This window comes from Tamandua tetradactyla, chromosome 12, assembly GCF_023851605.1.
Source record: "Tamandua tetradactyla isolate mTamTet1 chromosome 12, mTamTet1.pri, whole genome shotgun sequence".
In the NCBI taxonomy this organism is placed as follows: Eukaryota; Metazoa; Chordata; class Mammalia; order Pilosa; family Myrmecophagidae; genus Tamandua; species Tamandua tetradactyla.
Genome location: NC_135338.1, coordinates 91,238,973 through 91,259,007, shown reverse-complemented (window position 1 = coordinate 91,259,007; position 20,035 = coordinate 91,238,973). Strand labels below are relative to the sequence as shown.

At 36.4% G+C, this 20,035-nt stretch overlaps 1 protein-coding gene across 9 annotated transcripts in view; it reads left to right on the top strand.

Annotated features, from left to right (window-relative positions):
- Nucleotides 1-20,035, top strand: part of CHD2 (chromodomain helicase DNA binding protein 2) — a 179,146-nt gene that overhangs the window by 59,587 nt on the left and 99,524 nt on the right. For 8 of the 9 annotated variants that reach the window (XM_077124105.1, XM_077124107.1, XM_077124108.1 and 5 more), the window contains 8 exons: nucleotides 4,215-4,440; nucleotides 5,755-5,855; nucleotides 6,987-7,031; nucleotides 7,258-7,436; nucleotides 10,483-10,607; nucleotides 13,259-13,475; nucleotides 15,373-15,462; nucleotides 16,341-16,531. In XM_077124105.1, coding sequence (XP_076980220.1) covers nucleotides 4,215-4,440; nucleotides 5,755-5,855; nucleotides 6,987-7,031; nucleotides 7,258-7,436; nucleotides 10,483-10,607; nucleotides 13,259-13,475; nucleotides 15,373-15,462; nucleotides 16,341-16,531 — 1,174 coding nt within the window. Of the gene's footprint in view, nucleotides 1-4,214; nucleotides 4,441-5,754; nucleotides 5,856-6,986; nucleotides 7,032-7,257; nucleotides 7,437-10,482; nucleotides 10,612-13,258; nucleotides 13,476-15,372; nucleotides 15,463-16,340; nucleotides 16,532-20,035 lie in introns of those variants that run through there. The other variant, XM_077124112.1, reaches the window with a different exon arrangement.

Here is a 20,035-nt window from a genome sequence, read left to right as displayed (position 1 = left end):
CTTAATGATTTTCCTTTGTATTTTTTTTTTTAAATCATCCCCATTTTTTTTTAAAGTAAATTTTTCTTTAACTTTTATTTTGAAATACTTCCACTCTTACAGGACAGTTACAAAAATAATATAAGACAGAGAAATCCAACACACATACCTTTAACAGAGATCTATTTTTAACCTTTTGAAACATTTGCTGTTTCACTTTATTTGTTCTATCTAACAATCCTTCTGTTTTCTAAATGTTTGAGAGTAAGTTGTATACGTCATACTCCTTGAACATGTAATACTTCTCATACATGTCTTAAGAACATGAATATTCATTTATGTAACTACGTTAAGTAGAGTTACCAAGTTCAGGAACTTTAATGTTGATATAAGGCTGTCAGTCTGTATTCCAATTTTTCTTTTTGTCATGGGTAGGCTCTGGAAATTGAACCCAGGTCTTTGGCGTGGCAGGTGAGAACTCTGCCACTGAGCCACCATTGCCCTATGTTCCATTTTTTTTATGTGCCCTATTAATATCTTTTTTGGGGCCCTTTATCCTCCATTGTTAGAGCCATACCAGGATCCTGTATTGCATTCAATTGTCATAGTCTCTTCAGTTTTCCTCTCTTTTAATTGTGGAAAACAGTACACAACATTAATCTTCCCATCCTGACTCCTCTCAAACCTGCCATTCAATGGAAATAACCATATTAACAACATTAAAGTCCTGTCAACTCTATCCAATACTAAAACTTTCCCTTTACTTTAAATAGAAATGCTACACTAATTCGCATTAATTTCCTGTTGCCTCTTTCCTCACGCATCTAGTGACCTATACTCTATTTCCAGTCTCCATGAATTCACATACTTTCTCATATTTTCTTTGTGGTTCCATGGTGCTTCAACTTAGCTTCTTAACTCTGTAACAATCTTGGTTGTTTTGATACCAGCTTAACTTCAGTAGCTTACATAAACTGTATTTCTGTATACCCCTACCTTTATGTAGCTCTTGTCACAAATTATGTATTTATATATTATGAATCCCTAACTATTGGTTTGTGCTTTTGCTTTTTAGATCTTGTAGGAAGGAAAAATAGTTATAAAACAAAAATACAGTAGTATTAGCATTTCATATTTACCCATCTTTACTGGAGATCTTGATATTTCTTTTTTTAAAAAAAATTTTATTGACACATCTTCACGCACATACATGGTGTAAATCATTGGCTCACAATTATCATCACAGAGTTGTGTATTCATTACCATGATCGTTTTTTAGAATATTTGCATTGCTCTAGAAAAAGGAATAGAAAGAAAAAGGTAAAAGCTCATACATCTCATAGCCCTTACCCCTCCCTCTCATTAACCACCAGTATTTCAGTCAACCCACTTTATTTCACCCTGTTCCCCCTTATTATTTATTTTTATCCATATTTTTTTCCTGATCTGTCCATACCCTGGCTAAAGGGAGCCTCACACACAAAGTTTTCACAATCACACAGTCACATTGTAAAAGTTACATCTTTATACAGTCATCTTCAAAAATCAAGGCTACTGGAACCCAGCTCAGCAGTTTCAGGTACTTCCCTCCAACCACTTTCATATGCCGTAAACTAAAGAAGAATAATGCATAAGAATAGCCTCCAGGGTTACCTCTTGACTCTGAAATCTCTGAGTCACTGAAACTTTATTTTGTCTTATTTCTTCCCCCTTTTGGTCAAGAAGGTGTTTTCAATCCCTTGATGCTGGGTCCCGGCTCATCCTGGAAATTCTGGTCCACGTTGCCAGGGATATTTACAACACGGGGAGTCATGTCTCACTTGGGTGGAGAGCAGAAAGGTCACTTGCTGAGTTGACTTAGAGAGAGAGAGGCCATATTTGAGCAAAAAAGACTTATCCTTTGCAGGAACAAGTTTTGTAGGGGCAAACCACAAGATCGAGGGCTTGGCCTATTGATTTAATTGTCCCCACTGCTTGTGAGAGTGTCAGAAATTCTTTGAATGGGGAGGTTGAATATTTCCTCCTTTCTCTCCAGATCTCTAAGGGGAGTTTGCAAATGTTAGTACCCAAACTGCTCTGGAATTTATCAGGGCATCACACTAACCTGGACTAACCAACAAAACCTCATACCCTATTCAAGAGTCTATGTACTATCTGATCATACAAGTTAAATTAGGTCATATGCTACCCAAAATATAAATTTTGCACCAAGTAAACCTCATTCCCCTTGGTCTCACACAGAAGTTAAAGTTTTAAAATATGGACAGTATCATCCTTTACCCTGTATTCTGATCTACCCTAGTCCTATCCAGACCAAATTCCTTCACTTCCTCTAAGGATGTGATGTTGGGTCCCCACTCATCCTGGGAATTCTGTCTCACATTGCTAGAGAGATTTGCACCCCTGGGAGTAGCATTTCTTGTATGGCTAGTCTATTGGTAATGAAGTCTCAACTTTTTGTCTTTCTGGAAATGTCTTAATCCCCTCTGTCATTTTTGAAACCTAGATTTTCCAGTTGTAGAATTTTTGGGTGGCAGTTTCTTACTTACAGCACTCTAAATATGTCTTTCCACTGCCTTCTTGCCACCATGGTTTCCAATGGGAAATTGGCATTTACATCTTTTTGAGGCCCTCTTGTGTATGAACATTGCTTCTCTTCTGTGGCTTTCACAATTCTTTCTTTTTTTACAATACAATCTTATTGAGATGTATTTATACACTGTACAATCCATCCACAGTATACAATTCATGGCTCACAGTAGCATGACATAGTTGTGCTCTTATCACCATGATCAATTTTAGATCATGATCTGTTTTTGGCATTTGACAGTCACTATTATCTTTGCCCCTTTCTTTCAGTTCTCCTTTTCAGTCTCCTACAGTATATACGTTGGTACACTTGATGGGGTCCCACAAGTTCCTCAGGCTCTGTTCACATCTTTCTTTCGTTCTTGCGTCTGCTCTTCAAGACTGAATGTCTCATTTATCTTATCTTCAAGTTCATTGTTCCTTTTCTTTTCTGCCAGCTCCAATCTGCTGTTAAACCCCTCTGGGGAATTTAAAATTTCTGTTTCTGTGGTCTTAACCTCTGTTAGGTTCCTTTTTATATTTCCATATCTCTACTGATAATTTCTTTGTGCTCATTTATCTTATTCCTGGTTTTCTTTAGTCCTTTGTCCATGCTTTTTTCCCCTTAACTGGTTGCGTATATTTAGGCCTATTCTTTTTAAAAGCCTTTTAATGTTCCAGGACTGCTTCTCTTCATTGATGGCATCTGATGTTTTCATTTTCTCATTTCTCAGGGCCATTGCTTTCTCTTTCTTCTATTTCTATTGTATGTTTTATTATCTTAAGTTGAAACCTTGGCATTTTGATATTTTAGTGTAATTGCTGGATTTTAGACTCTGAGGTGTTTGTTTCTTAAGCTTGTGTCCAGTTATGACAGAGTTTTTCTTATGCCAAGAACAAACAAAAAAAGAAAACACCTTTTCCTGTCTTTGCAGATTGACCTGTGTGAGCACCCTGCTTTAGAGTTTATCCATAGAGTGTGTTTAGAGAGTAGCTCCAAATCAAAGTGAAGATGCCTCCCTGTTGCTTTTTGCATATGTGTTTTGTCTTGGGCATGCTTGTTTGGTAATTCCTCCATTTAAGTGATTTCTAAATGTTCTGTCTTCCCTAGGAAACAGTTTTCTCATGGTCCCAGGCACTGTATTGTATGTCCTTTAGCCAGCAATCCCTTGACCCTCGTAGCCACTTGACTGCTTTTGTACAGCATTCTCTGAGAGAGCCCTGTGAATTGCCTTTTACTTGCAGGCCATGTTCTATGTTGGTGAATTCCTCTGGCCACCACCAGAGATACTTGAGCCAGATACACATACTCCCAGTATGTGCACAGGGTCAGTCTGTTCCCTTAGGTACTAGGACCAGGGATCTACTCTTAGAGGGTGGGCCAGCTCTGTGTTGAGCCTGTGGTGGGTGGAGATGGGGCTAGCCAGGGCCACAAGATTCTGTCGCTTTTAAGTAACCTTTTTCTTGTTTCAGTAACTGACCATTTTACTGTAGGCATTTAACTGTTTTCTGGAGTTTTAAGAAAGATGTTTCTGCCAGTTCTTGGGGTGGTTCAAAGCTTCTGTGGGTGGACAGATCCCTGAAACTTTTCACTCCACCATCTAAGTTTTTCAGTGCCTTCCTGGTTTAATTATCTCTTCTTAAAGTTCAGTTGTATCTTTTTGCAGCCACTGGAGCTTCGACTACTGTATATGCAGTTGAAGCTAATGGAGACCCTAGTGGTGACTATGACACTGAAAAGGATGAAGGTGAAATCCAGTACCTCATCAAATGGAAGGGTTGGTCTTATATCCACAGCACATGGGAGAGTGAAGAGTCTTTACAACAGCAAAAAGTGAAGGGCCTAAAAAAACTAGAGAACTTCAAGAAGAAAGAGGATGAAATCAAACAATGGTACCTGTTCTGTCATGGATTAAAGAAATATCTTTGCCGTCTGAGGGAAAGAAAGGTTTTTAAATTATGCATGGAGAACTCTGCTATCTAGGATCTCAAATTTTGCCTTGATCGTCTGAATGTAAAGCCATTTATAGTTCTCTCTTTATGAGACTGTGGTCTGGATACACTATATAATTTTGCATATAGCCACCAAGTTTTCTGGAGTTTAATAATAATTGCTTTTAGAGCATTTTTCACACATTATCTCTTTAATTATCACAATACAGCTATGACATTTGTACTGTTGTTGCCCCTGATTTATAGTTGGGAAAACTGAGGCAAAGAGCTTTCCTGTGAACTACTCTGGAAATGGAACCAGGATTTCTATTCTAGAACCTTCCAGAATCCTTGCTTTTGATTAACTTTTTATTTTGCTGTGGTTATGTTGGGGGGCTTAGGTGTGAGAAATTAATATTCTAGAACACATTTGGGTTATAATAACTATTGGTTTTATACAATTTGCAGAAGTGACATGAAGGAAATGATTAGAAAACTTCTAAAACTGCGATAGTCCATTGTGTTTTAGTTTACTTATTGCCTTGAATGTGTTAGGTTGCGTATAAGAAATACGTGGAGCTATGCACATAGAAACTTGAATTGAGCAGTAAGAGGTATCCAGTCTAGCTCTGAAGACATGCTTGTCAGTATAATATGTTCAGGTTCTTTTGTGTTAGGGGACAGATAGATTCTAATACTAATTTTATCACTATGCAAAATATAAGTTACTAAATCACATATTTTTCTTTGACTCGAAAATATGTACCCCTATTTTCAGGGGTAGGTGTAAAGCAATTAGAAATTCAAAATCCTCAGAAGAATAGTAATATCTAGTTTCAGATTATTGTTGTTTTCCTTTTAAAAATGTTTGGTACTGAGAATGGGTAGTTTTCAAAAAAGCCATAGTTAATCCCACAATCTATACACATATGAACAGAGATCTGTTTACTTTAAATCTGAAATAAACTTATTGCCCTGATCTGTTTAGGTATATGCCTTGATCACAGGAAATAGTTATTTTGAAGTTTCTTTTTAGATGGGCCACATTAGAGAAGCAAACAACTGGGGTAGCTACTTTATGATTCTAGGGCTTACAGTGTTCAGTATAGGTTTTGAAATCTCTAACCTAATTATGCTAGTAATACTTTCTGAAAGGGGTAGTTGGAAGTAAAAAAATAAGTTTCATTTCCTACCTTTGGTTTTTGCTCTGATGTACCTGTATTGATCCCCAAATCTAATTAATAAGTACTTTTTTTATGGTCTGCTCTCTCTCAGGTTAGGGAAAGTTTCTCCTGAAGATGTGGAATATTTCAACTGCCAACAAGAGTTAGCCTCAGAGTTGAACAAACAGTATCAGATAGTAGAAAGAATAATAGGTGAGTACAGGGAAAATGATTTTTGCGGTGTTTGAAACTCAGGGAATGATGGCTGTTGCTTTTAAGAAGAATGTAAATTACAAAAAAAGTGATTTATAGGTTTCCTTTTTGAGACTAGACTAATTGTGTAGATATATTTTGAAGGAAAGGCTAACAAGCTATGCTGTTAGATTTGGATGTAGGAAATGAGAAAAGTTGCTGTCAAGGATGATGCTAAGAGTTATGGCCTGAGCAAATAGTAGATTAGAAATCCCGTTTTTGGAAATAGAAAATTAAGGGAGGCGTTGAATTTTGGAGTGCTCAGTTTGATATTTCTAAGTTTGGTGTACTTTTTCTTAGTCTTCTAAATGGAGAATATTGTGAAGATGGTAACATCTGTGAGCCTGGAGTTCAGAGCTTTTGGTCTGGGCTACTGATTTAAATATGGAAGTTACCAGTATGTAGATAGGATTTAGAGTCTTAAGATTTAAAGCCATCATAAAAATAGAGTATATACATGGTAAAAAGAGGAAATCTGAGGGCATTTCAACTTTTTTTCTTTTTGGGCATGTGCAGTCTCTGGGAATCAAACCTGGGTCTCCTGCATAGCCTGGGAGAATTCTACCCTTGAGCTGCCATTGCACTGTGCATTTCAACTTTTTAAAATTAGAAAGAGGAGGGAAAAACCAGCAGCCAGTGATAGCCAAGAGAGAGTAGTATATTGGAAACCATGAGTTTCACATGGCTTGAGAAAAAAGAAATGATAATTGTTAAATATGATGAGGACTGAGACTTGGTCTTTGCATTTATCAGCAGATAAGGCCCAAGTGAGATGGAGCAATGGGATACAGGCCTGAGTAGATTGGGTTCAGGAGAGATCAGGAGGGGAGTAGGTCGTGACAGTGAGTATAAACAACTTTCTGGAGAGTTTTGTGGTAAAGGGAAACAGATTAATGGAATGGTAGATAAAGAAGGATATGAAAGAGGCAGTTTTTTTTTTTAAGATGCGAGATAGAGTATATTTAGATAACGTATGTACATCTGCTGAATGGGTATGATCTAGTATTCTTATTCATACAACCTAAAAAATCTCACTTTTTCTCAGTGATAATGATTTCTTATTTCTTTTTATCTTACTTTGTATTTATTTAGCTGTGAAGACAAGTAAATCTACATTGGGTCAAACAGATTTTCCAGGTAAGCAAGATATCCTGTCTGTAAATGTTAGCATTTAATAGCAGTTCATGCGTTGCAAAGTGTTTGTAGTTTTGCCATCTGGTGTTCTATTGGTTATATATAAAACAAAATGTCACAAAAGCCATAAAAAATTTAAAGTCTCATTTGTAAAGGCCAAAAAGTATGTCACTAACACTCCTCCTCTAATTGTCAGTGGTTGATCTATATATTTTTATATGTGAAATAGCACACAGTCGGAAGCCTACACCTTCAAATGAACCTGAGTATCTATGCAAGTGGATGGGACTGCCTTATTCAGAGTGCAGTTGGGAAGATGAAGCCTTGATTGGAAAAAAATTCCAGAGCTGCATTGATAGTTTCCACAATAGGAACAACTCAAAAACCATCCCAACAAGAGAATGCAAGGTATATTGATTGCTTTTTTTTTCCAAGGGAGAGACATACTAATATTAAGCCTTAGTCACATTGGGAAGATAAAATATTACAAAAGTAAATGATGATTCCCTTTTTCATTCGAAAGGAGATGACTTAAGCTTGGCATTAAAGAAAAGTAATGAAAGCAGAAGGAGAGTGTTCTAGTTTGCTAGCTGCTGAAATGCAACACACCAGAGACGGATTGGCTTTTAATAAAAGGGGATTTATTTTGTTGGTTCTTCAGAGGAAAGGCAGCTAACTTTCCACTGAGGTTCTTTCTTACGTGGAAGGCACAAGATGGTCTCTGCTGGTCTTCTCTCCAGGCCCCTGGGTTCCAACAACTTTCCCCGGGGTGACTTCTTTCTGCATCTCCAAAGGCCTGGGCTGAGCTACTAGTGCTGAGATGAGGAATGCTGAGCTGCTTAGCAGTGCTACATTGCAATCTCCCATTTAAGCACCAGCCAATTAAGTCAGACGTCACTCATTGCAGCAGACACGCCTCCTAGCTGACTGCAGATGTAATTGGCAACAGATGAGGTTCACGCACCATTGGCTTATGTCCGCAGCAACAAGACTAGGTATGCTCACCTGGCCAAGTTGACAACTGAATCTAACTAACACAGCGAGGATGAATGGTGTAATGTTTTGACCTCTTTTTATTTATTTTTACATAGGCAGGCACCGAGAAGTGAACCTGGGTCTCTGGCATGGCAGGCGAAAACTCTGCCTGCTGAGCCACTGTGGCTCACCCTTGTTCACCTCCTTAATCTTAGAACTTAAAGGAGTTAGAAATAGAGATATTATGAAGATGTGTGAAAGAATTTGAGTACTTCATTAAAGAGAATAAATTTGTAGGAAAGGGGTATATGTCACTCAAGAAGCATAGTATATTGATTCTACAAATCCCTTTCCATCTCTGAATCTTATTCTTTCTGAAAAGTAGTGTACTTGAATCTTATTCTTTCAGAGTAAGAAAACTAGATGTAGAACCTTCTGGTTAGTGGCATTAGATCTTTATCTGTGAAAAGAAGTTTGTGACTGAGAGGCCAACGGGTATTACAGAGAAAATGTGGTTAGAGAAGTTCAGAGTTGGAAGTCATTGAGCTCTAGTGGTCATTGAAACCTTTTTCAAAGAGTAAGCTATAGTATTTGAACTGGCCTTGGCCCTTAATTAATTTATTGGTTTTGGATGAACAGACAAGAGGGTTCCCAGGGAATTGTCCTCCCATAAAACATGTCAAGAGAAAGATGTTTTTTTGGTAGTGTAATTGGTGTACTACCAGACTGTCATGATCAGGTTCAAGTGTCAGCTTGCTGGGTGGTGGTACCTATTTGTCTGGTTGGGCAAGTGCTGGCTTATCTGTTGCTATGAGAACATTTCATAGAATTAAATCATGATCATGGCTGTATCCACCACTGATTTCGTTTGTAATCAGCCAAGGGGAGTGTCTTCTGCAATGAGTGATGCTTTATCTAATCACTGGAAGCCTTTTAAGGAGGATCAGAAGAGATGGGCTCTCTTTCTGCTTTGGCAGGTGAGCCTCTCCTGTGGAGTTCGTCCAGCCCCTCCACCAGAGTTGTCAGCCTCACAGCCTGCCCTGTGGATTTTGGACTCAACATTCTCATAGTTACATGAGACACTTTTATAAATTTTACATTTACAGATATTTCCTGTTGATTCTGTTTCTCTAGGGAACCCTAACTAATACATAGACCCTGGGGTTGGAGAAGAGGTGATGTTGGCAAGTACGTTTAGTCCAAAGTGTTGTATGAGTGCAATGAAGTAGAAGGGTATTTTGACTTTATCATATTGGGTATGAGAATGCCTCCACTACCGACTAGAGTAGTGAGATGAAAGCAATATTTTATTTAGAAAGGTGATGGCTCTATGTGGGACATTTTGGAGTAGGTAGTTATTAAAGCCAGAAGGTCCAGCTGGTAAGATGTCACAGAAGTCCATGGGTGAAGAATAAGTGGAGGGCAAGAGGAAGTATCAGTGGGAGGATTGAATGGGAAAACCATAATGGGGAAGGTTTGGTAGGAGGGGCCAGCTGATTTTTGGAGGGTGAGAGTTAGGAATTCATTCATTGTCAGGTGGTGTCAGAGAGGAGAGCTGAGAGATAATCAGTAAATACATTATCAAATGCACAATTAGAATGACACTTTTCATAGTAGGTTCCATAGAGCGCTGATTTTTTTTTTTTTTAACATGGGCAGGCACCGGGAATCGAACCCAGGTCCTCGGGCATGGCAGGCAAGCACTCTTACCTGCTGAGCCACTGTGGCCCTAGAGCACTAATTTTGAGAGAAATGCTCCCTGAAAAAAAAACAAAAAAACTTTTGTGGCTAAGTAACTTTGGGAAGCTGCCTTGAATACAATTCTTCTGTAAATTCTCAATAAATACACTCAAATATTTTAGACTTTGAGAAGTCATGAGTAACAGAATTTATATAACTTTTTAGTCTACCATTTCCTATGCTAATTTAGCTACAGAATCTACATTTTGTGCAAACTGTAGTGACATGTCCTTTCTAGAATTCTGTTCTACAAAACTTTGTTGATGAAAACAGTATTCTTTCTTGGGAAACCAAACCCACACTGTTAGGGTTTAAGGTGGATGGACTGAATTTCAGAATTTACAGATCCTGTCATAGAAAAGAGCTTATGCATTTAGTATGTGGTGGACTTTCCCACTTTGGTACTGTTTAAAATAAATAACAAAGGTGGCCAGGCATTGTGAAAGAGAAGATTCTTGTTCCCATATAGTAGAATTGATTTAGTAAATTTTAGTGCTGTTTAATGCTGTTCACAAACTTATTTTAGGAGAGGAACAAGTCTACTAAAAAGTGCTTTGGAATCGAATCCGGCTTTGGAAACTTTGACCACAATGAGAAGGGTAGGGAGGAGGATGATGATTCACATGCTAAGTGTAAATTTTTATTCTTGATGCAGATCACTTGAATTGTGACTGGCATTTTAACATTGAAACAGGAAGAGAATTTTCAGACCTGAGCTTTGTTATTTTTTGTTTTTCAGGCTCTAAAGCAGAGACCACGATTTGTCGCTTTAAAGAAACAGCCGGCATATTTAGGAGGGGAGAATCTAGAGCTCCGAGATTACCAGCTAGAAGGTCTCAATTGGCTTGCTCATTCCTGGTGCAAGTAGGTAGAAAAATATGCTTGGTAACTTCTTTTAAGGTTTCTGTTTTCTTTATTATTACACACAAAGATTTACTTTTTCCTTATATTGCAGAAATAAAGAGATCATATTACCCTAAGAGAAGTCCCATCTGAGAGTTTCTATGCATATGCAGTCCTATTTTAATCTGAAGTGAAGACAACTTTGTAAATTAGTTATTTTAGGATAATGTGTTGTAGTTGGAAATCTATGTTATAATATGTTATTCATGAACGTAGTTGATTTGGTCAGATCTTCCGTGTTGAAAGTGGTTATTCTGAAAAGAAAAAAGAAAATGCATGTTTTTTTTGAAAACCTTCAACTTAATTTTGTGTGGTAATGGTGTAGTGTCATTTTTTGTCTTCCACCTGGGCTTGCTGTACAGGCTATCCCATTTAGACTAAGCCCTCTGAAAATTGAATCTGTGGAAGGTGTCTTTACTTTTTGCAGTGAGACCACCTTAATCTCACCGAAACAAACAAACTAAAACCCCAAACCAAACAGACAATGATAGAAATTGTTTGAAAGGTGTTTTGGCAGTATTCATAACTTTTATTCACCAAACTCATCTTCAAATTCATGTAGTCTCTTAGTACTGCGTGCTGAGGAATTTTCTAGGCCCTTTTCTCATGGAGCTTACCCTGTGAGAAATATTTCTAATGTCACAAATTTCTTCACATGCATACTCTTCATTGCTTTAATATTTTATAGCAAAGCAAAAATCCTAATTTCAGAAATAAACTTCAGGCTGAAGTTAAAAACATGAGCTATGCAAAAAAAACACCACCAAAAAACAAAAAACCGTGAGCTGTTTTCTCAATGCAGAAAAGATGGTTCCTAGTTAGAGAGATATATTTGCAACAACTGTCTCCCAAGTGAGCCACTTACTACTCTGTCTCTTGTAAAATCTGATATAACATTCTGTTACAAAACTTAGAGGTCTTGAGGCACTGTAAGTTTGTATGACTGAAAATGTGGGTCTCATATACTATTCCAAATTTTTTGAAAATGATTTTCTTTTCTGAGGCTAGTGGGACTTAATTTTCCTAAGGGATAGTTATAAAGCTAGAAATCGCTAACCCTCTCATAATCTAACCCTCTCATTTTCAGTTTAGGTCTCTTAGGAGCACAGGTATTGTGTATCTTGTTCAATGTATGTATTCTTTGGCCAGCCTTTTTTATTTTAAATAGACCAATTCAATAGTAACTGAAAAAGGCCTGAGCAGCTGTGAAGCCCTGAACTTAGGAATGTTACATTAAAATAATGTGCTGTTTTGGTGCGGTTTTAGAAAAATGGGAGAATCATTTCAAGTCTACTTTAATCTGTTCAATATTGTTAGTGACGGTTTGCTAAGAGGGGTAGATATTGGAGAAAATTAACCAGGTTTCCCCTGAGTACTGTGGAAAGATAATAAATAAGAGCAGAATTATTCAAAGGAATATATTATAATGGAATGGTACATAAATTAGGTATACCTGATTTATAGAAGTTAGGCTTCATTTCTCCCTTCTCCGAATATATTCAACTTTGTTCTTTTTTTGTGTGTGTATGCTTTTTTCCCTATAATTAGCCATTCTGTGGAACACATGTATTTTTAAAACACTGTATGTCTTCTTAGTGAATTAAATACCCTGGTTTTTGATCAGTTAAGTTACCTTTAGCTTGTACTATTAGTTTTAGTTCCCCCTTATTCAGTGATTAAGCATGTTTTATATATGGGTAAGCCTTCAGTGGCCTGGTTTCCAACAACTTTCTGATACATTTTCATCTTTGTATCATCACTGCTCTCATGTGTTCCTAATTTTCTGCCAAATGGACTATTTTTAATTTCCTGAATATACTTGGCTATATAGTATTTTTTTCTTATATTTATATAATCTTTCCTTCTTATAACCTGTTGAAGTCCAGCTCATCTTGGCGAGCAGTTATTCTCAGAAAGTGTGGTCTAAGAACCACCTGCATCAGAATCTCTAAGAGGTACTCGTTCAGAATTCAGATTCCTGAGCCCTTTCCCAGATATTCTAATTCAGCAGTTGTGTGGTGGGTTTTAGAAATCTGATTTGCACCGTGCCACTATTTAAGACTAGTGTCCTTAAAATTAGTCCTATGCATCTGCAGCATCTAGGCCTAGGGAGCAGTGTATTTGGCATTAAACAATACAGTGGCATTCAGTAGAATGATGTGGGTAATTTGAGCAAAGGCACGTGACTCTGAGGTGGTAGGGTTCATCAACAGTGGGGACAGCCAAGTCTGCCCATGCTTTCTGCACTGATGGAGCTCAAAGTCATCTGGTGCTAGTGTTTATCAATATAACAAAACCTGCATTCTCTGTTCTAAGGGATAGCTATAGAAAGCCTAATTGCACAGTGAGGAAAACAGTCTGGCTAGGCTCTCATAATTACCCAAATCTTGATTATGCTTAGATCCATTGATTTTTGCTCTGTGTAGATTCTACTTTCTTATGTAGGAGGCTTGTGTATTTGCAGATAGGAGGCTGTAGTTGAGGCTCACAGTTGATTCTGTGTTCACCTGAGATTGTGATGCAGTGGTGTCATTGGTATTGGTGCATTTAATGTTTTTTTTTTTTTTTTTTTTTTTGTTGGAGAACTAATAATTTTTTTTTTCTTTCTGCAGAAGTAACAGTGTAATCCTTGCTGATGAAATGGGCCTAGGAAAGACCATCCAGACCATATCATTCCTCTCCTACCTGTTCCACCAACACCAGCTATATGGCCCCTTTCTTATAGTTGTTCCTTTATCCACCCTTACTTCGTGGCAGAGGGAGTTTGAAATCTGGGCACCGGAGATTAACGTAGTGGTTTACATAGGTGACCTGATGAGCAGAAATACGGTGTGTAAACAAAAAGAATTGGGATAGAATATGGGTTGTAAATGTATTTTAGAAATTGACCCAGAGCCTTTATAGTCTTTAGTAAAATTATAATTCTGGCACTGGGCTATGTCCCTGATCTTGAGAGATTTATGTACCACAGAAATGTAATTCACACATCCTTTGAAACATAGGCTTACTATTGATAGAAAAGCAGTAGCACTTCTTGACTGGGAATCTCTACTAGCTGGTTTGCAGTATTAAATTTTTCTTCTCTGTGTCTTATGTACTTAGAAGACCACGTTATTTATAAAGAGTTATGAGTTAATATCTGGTGGAGCATTAATGTTATTTTTGCTATTTGCGTGAAACAATACTATTGTAAATAATCAGGTTCTTAGAATTTGTTTAATTAGCTTAACTTGCAAGGAAATGAACAATTTCAAGGCTGCAGAAATTAGAATTATTTGTTTATTATCAAACTGACTTGGACATAATGAATTTAGAACAAATGAACTTAAATTTAGCTTTGCTTAGTAGATGTTTTCGTTATAATGATTAACTTTTTTTTTAGTATCTACTCTCTGCCAGGTCCTTTGCTGAGTGCTTTATGTGTGTTAACGATAGTGCTCATCGTAGTCTTTCAAGTAGATGGTCTTCTTTTAATAGACCCAGAGAGTAATACCTATCCTCAGACCAGAGAGGATGTGGCAGAGCTGAGACTGAGACAGACATCTGTCTGGTCCCAGAGCTTTGCTCTTTCCCTACTGCATGTTTTAATAAACATACAGGAGACTGCTTGTAATAAAAGGCAAGCCATCAGCAATCTTCAAACATTTGAGATATATGTTACAATGATATATTTTTATGCTAATTCAAAATTTTATACACATTTTCGTTAAAGTTGCCTAACTTAAACTCTGGTAGGTTTCATTGCCCTAATTTTGAGTTTCTTAGCATATAGTAGTTCCTAGACATCTGAATCCATTTTTTTTTGGCATGGGCAGGCTCCGGGAATCAAACCCGGGTCTCTGGCATGGCAGGTGAGAACTCTGCCACTCAGCCACCGTTGCCCACGCTGAATCTGTTTTTCAACCTTGACAAAAAGATAAAAGAAAAAATCCTCCCTAGATTCTGCAAAAGAGCTTACAAGCAGTGCTTCCAGAGATCGAGCCAAACAGAGAAAGTGAAGTCCACGTAAAATTGTAAAGTCAGGGAAGTTTCTTTTGTGATCCCCAATATTTTTTTTCTTGGTTCTTTCCTCACACTTGGTGGTGATCACCTGCAGGTACTCATTGTCCTAACCTCTGTATCCTAACTTGAACCCAGAGTGTAATGGCGTTGCCATGAGCCATTTGTGTTTGCTGGGCACCAGGTTATGTTAATGTGTTAGTCTTGTGTTCCTTTACATTGATGTTATTTTCATTTATATTAAGTTACATCTTCATCCTATAAGCCTCCTTTTCTTTTTCTTTGGTGACACGTTTCTGCTATACAGTTAATACAATTTCTGAGCCAGAAGTTGGAATTTGTTCTGTTTGTTAATGAAAGTATCGTTACCCTACCTGAAGAGTATTCAAATTATATTTCTTTGAGAAAATTTTCCTCTGGGAGATCCTTACATGAGTCCAAGTTGCCAGGGTTTAAATGCTGAAAAAAGGCATTTTCTTGGTCGAGTATGACTGAAGATTCCAATTTATTTGACTTCTGGCAATTAAGTTGTTGCTGTCTGGTGATCACCCTTTTAATTCTCTTATATTATTTATTTTGGTTGCTTAAGTCATTTTTAAATGTATAAGGTATTCATAAAATGATAAGCAGATTTTTAAAAATGGCATGTTTCTCTGTTTTATATCAAGACCTGTTGGTGATAAAGTAAAAGTAGAAATTATGTCTTAATTACCATTTTCTCTTATAGATAAGGGAATATGAATGGATTCATTCTCAAACCAAAAGGCTGAGGTTCAACGCACTTATAACAACATATGAGATCCTGTTAAAAGACAAGGTGTGTAACTGGTGGCTAAAAGGTATCTTATACAATGGGACTAGTCCAAATGGTTGGATCAGTTTCTCCCACTTGCCAGGTTTTTTTTTTCCTTTACTTAAAAAAAGCAACCAATTGTAAAAAAATGTGAAAAGAAAAAAAAAGAATATTAAGATTTTAAACTAAAAAACAATTCCTTACACTTCAAGGGAGACCTTAGGTCACCTAATCCAATTGATTTACAGAGAAGAAATGGCATTGAGACCAGTAGTTTATCTGAGATTGTAGCCTGTCATTAGAAACGAGGGCTTGAATGCCATCGTAAGCACTTCCTCTTGTTAATACATCATGAATGTATTTTCTGGGACAGTTGATGTGAGGACAGAACAGATGGTCTCTGAGGAGGAAAGAAAAATGGAGCTCTTTAAATACCAAGTTTCCATAGTTACTAACAAATATATATAGTAGATAGATCCCATTGGTAATAGAAGTACAAACGAGCTCAAATTGGTGACTCTTGGTGTTTGTATACTTCAGGGTTGGGGCATAAAATAGGCAGGGGAAGATACTTAAGATAAAATTCAAACTGTTGTGTTTTGGTTTTTGTTTTGCTTTTGCCCAGCATACCAATTTTTGTGTTCTTACTTTGGGGCATACAGAAATTCTTAATTTTAAAAACCCACCTATTTATACCTGTAGATGATGATATTCTCTTTTCATTAGACACCATTCAGATCACTAATACGATAAACAAAAAAGTCCTAATGTGAAGAATACGTGTGTCCATTTATACCTCTGTGATGGTATTTATACAGACATAACTAACACTTGAAACAGTTGAAAACACTTTTGGGTTCCCGTCTGACTTGGTGGCTCGTTCTGTTTTGTTTTTACTTTAGACTGTGCTGGGCAGTATTAACTGGGCCTTCCTGGGAGTGGATGAAGCCCATCGGTTGAAGAATGATGACTCTTTATTGTATAAAACTCTGATTGATTTCAAGTCCAACCATAGGCTCCTGATTACGGGGACCCCTCTTCAGAATTCCCTCAAAGAGCTCTGGTCCTTGCTGCACTTTATTATGCCGGAGAAGTAAGCTCCTTCCTGTGTATTTCAAAAGCTGCTAGAATGTTTGGAATGCCAATGCTTTTTCACTTTCCTATTAGACCTTGGAGAAAACAGTTGGCATGTTTTGGGGGAAAGCAGAACATTAAATTGAGACAGGAACAAAATTATCAATGTTCCGTAATAAGTGAGAAAAGGCACAGTAATCAGCCTCTTAATGAGAAAAGCATATTGTCTACAAAAGTCTGAATCAGTTGATACATTTGTGAAATAATTGTTAAACAGGAAACATCAGACCTCACTATGGTTATAAGGTAGCCATTATAATTGAAGTGAAGTATACATGGTATACATTCTGACAAGCATTAAAAAAAATCTTAAATCCATATTATTGATTACAGAAATACCGGCTTTAGGTCATACTCAATTCTTTAACAAATTGAAGAACTGTAGAATGTCTTTATTTACTGTTTGGAAAGATTTTTATGGAAAAGATGGGCACACACCTCATAAAACTTAAAATCATCCTATGGTGTTCCATGATACTTGGAATAAAATCTGACCGTTGCCCAAGTTTGGAAGACCTTACTCCATCTGGATTACAGGACTCTGCCTCATCTCATACCACTCTCTCCATTACCCAGCATGTTTCACCTGTTCTGGCTTCTTTCTGTCCCTTAAACATGCTCATCTTTTGGAATACTCCCTCCCGATCTTCACATTGCCACCCGTTTAACAGATTTGTTTTAGTTCATATGACTACCTCCTTTAAGAAATCTTTTCAGTCTGCCTAAAGTAGCCTATTAGATATGCTTATTATCCCTACTGGATTTTAGCATCTATCTTTTTTTTCTATTTCCTCATTTTTCCTGACACTGAATGAAACATTCAAAAGTAGCAAGGATTTTTGTTTATTTTATTCATTGCTGGATCTGTAGTGCCTCGAATTGTACCTGGCATTTTGTAGACAACTCAGTTGATAGTTGTTGAATTGACTGGTAAATGTACCACAACCTTTTTTTTTTTTTTTTTTAATTCACAGAAGATTTGAGTGCCTACGATGTGCCGTACACTGCAAGGCATTTTGGACAGCCTAACGAGCAACACAGAAACGATCCCCTTCTCTTGTGGGTTATTAATTAAAACAAAACAAAGCAAAACTATTGAGATATACTTTATGTATCATCAAAAGCACCATTGTAAATATTCATTTCGGTATTTTTAGTAAATGGTTAAGAGTTGTGCAGCCATCACCACAGTCCAGTTTTCCTAACATTTCCCTCACCCAGAGGTCTTTCTTGCCTATGCGCAGTTAATCTTTCCTTCTACCTGCAGCCCCAGCACCCACCACTCATCTTTTGACTCGAGAGAGTCACCTTATGTAGAAGTGTCACGTAAATGTTGTATCCTGATAGGTAGTTTGAATCTGGCTTTGTTCATTTAGCATAATGTTTTTGAGATTTATCCATGTTGGCATCTTTTCATGTATTCATTAGTCATTTGTTTATCTTTGGTGAAATGTCTGTTCAAATCTTTTGTCAGTTTTTAGATTTGGTTGTTTGTTTTATTGAGCTGAAGAGGTATTTTTTTTGTTTGTTTTGTTTTGAAAATATTTTGTATAGAAATGCTTTATCAGTACATGATCTGAAAGTACTTCATTCCAATTTGTGGCTTGTCTTTTCATTTCCTTTTTTTTGGGGGGGAGGTAGATAGGCCAGGGATTGAACCTGAGTCTCCTACATGGCAGGTGCGCATTCTACCACTGAATCACCCCTGCAACCTTTTTTTAATGCTGTCTTTTAAAGAGCGAAAGTTTCAAATTTTGATGAAGTCTAATTTATCAGTTTTTTCTTTTGTAGATTGTGTTTTGGTTGTCAGTCTGAGACATCTTTGACTAATCTAAGGTCACAAAGACTTTCTCCTTTATTTTCTCATAGAAGTTTTATAACTTTAGCTCTTACATTTAGGTTTACATTTCATTTTTATTTAATTTTTGTTTATAGTGGGAGACAAGAGTTTCTGTGTTCAGTTTTTTGTAGAGATATTTTGGAAGTTGTCCCATTGCCATTTGCTGAAAAGACTATCTTTTCTCCATTGAATTGCCTTACCGCTTTTGTTGAAAGTCAGTTGAGGCCATAAATATAAAGGTCTAATTCTTGGCTCTCAGTTCTGTCCCATAGTTACTTATTTTGTCCCATACTACATTATCTTGATTAGTATAGCTTTATAGTATGTTTTATTTTTTATAGTGTTTTAAAATGGGGAAATATGTCTTCCAATTTTTTTTTCTTTTCAGAGTTGTTTTGCCTGTTGTAGATCCTTTGATTTCTGTGTACATTTTAGGATTAATGTGTTAATTTCTACAATAAAACCTACTGGAATTTTGATAAGGATTATGTTGAATCTTAATCAATTTAGAGAGATTTGCCATCTTAATATTAAATTCTTCTAAAACATCATGGAAGATTTTCTTTGCTCATTTAGATCTGTAATTTTTCTCAGCAATGTTTAGTATTTTTCAGTGTACAAGTCTTGACTTTGTACAAAAGTACTGTACAAATGATTTATTTGTTTATTGATTTATTTGTAGTCATTTTATTATTTTTGATTATATTGTGAATGAAATTTTCTGAGTCAAATTTTTAGATTGTACCAAAATTACAGAATTAGAATTCAGTTTTGTATATTTATCTTATATCTTATCAATGTGCTTATACTTATTTATTACTTCTGGTGGTTTTGTGTATTCCTTAATATATTCTACATATAGAATTATGTCTTCTGCAAATAAAGGCAGTTTTAATTTTTTTTCCTATGTGGATGTTTCCTATTCTTCTTGTCTATTAGAACTGCTTTATACAGTTGAATGTTGAATAGAATTGGTAGAAGTGAGCGTCCTTCCCTTGTCTCTGCTCTTGAGGTAAAGCATTCACTCTTTCACTAGTAAACAGATGGCAGCTATAGATGTTTTTGTGAATTCCCTTTATTAGCTTGAGGAAGATCCCTTTCTAAAAATCTAAAAATTTAGATTTTATCAAATGCTTATTTTCTATTTCCTTTTGAGATGATTATATCTCATCTCTGTAATATGCTATGTTGACTAATATAGTATATTACATTAATTGCTTTTTGGATTCATTTCTTTGATAAATCTAATGTAGTTATGTGGTCTAATTATTTTTGAATGTTACTGAATTCAGTTTATTAATATTTTGTTAAAAGATTTTTGCATCTGTGCTTTTGAGGGACTGTAGTTGTGTGTATCTACGATGTGTTGTTGGTCTGACATTTATCTCAGGATCAAGAGAACACATGTAAAGTGATATCCTTATTTTCTGAAAGAGTTTGTTCAAGATCACTATTATTTTGTGTTTAAATATTTGATAGAATTCACCAGTGTAGCCCTAAAGGGTTTTCATTATGGAATATTTTCAACAGCTAATTCATTTTCAAGTTATAGGTCTATTAAGATTTTCTATTTCTTCTGTTTTGGATATGTGTCTCTACATATATGTATATCTGTATCAGTAA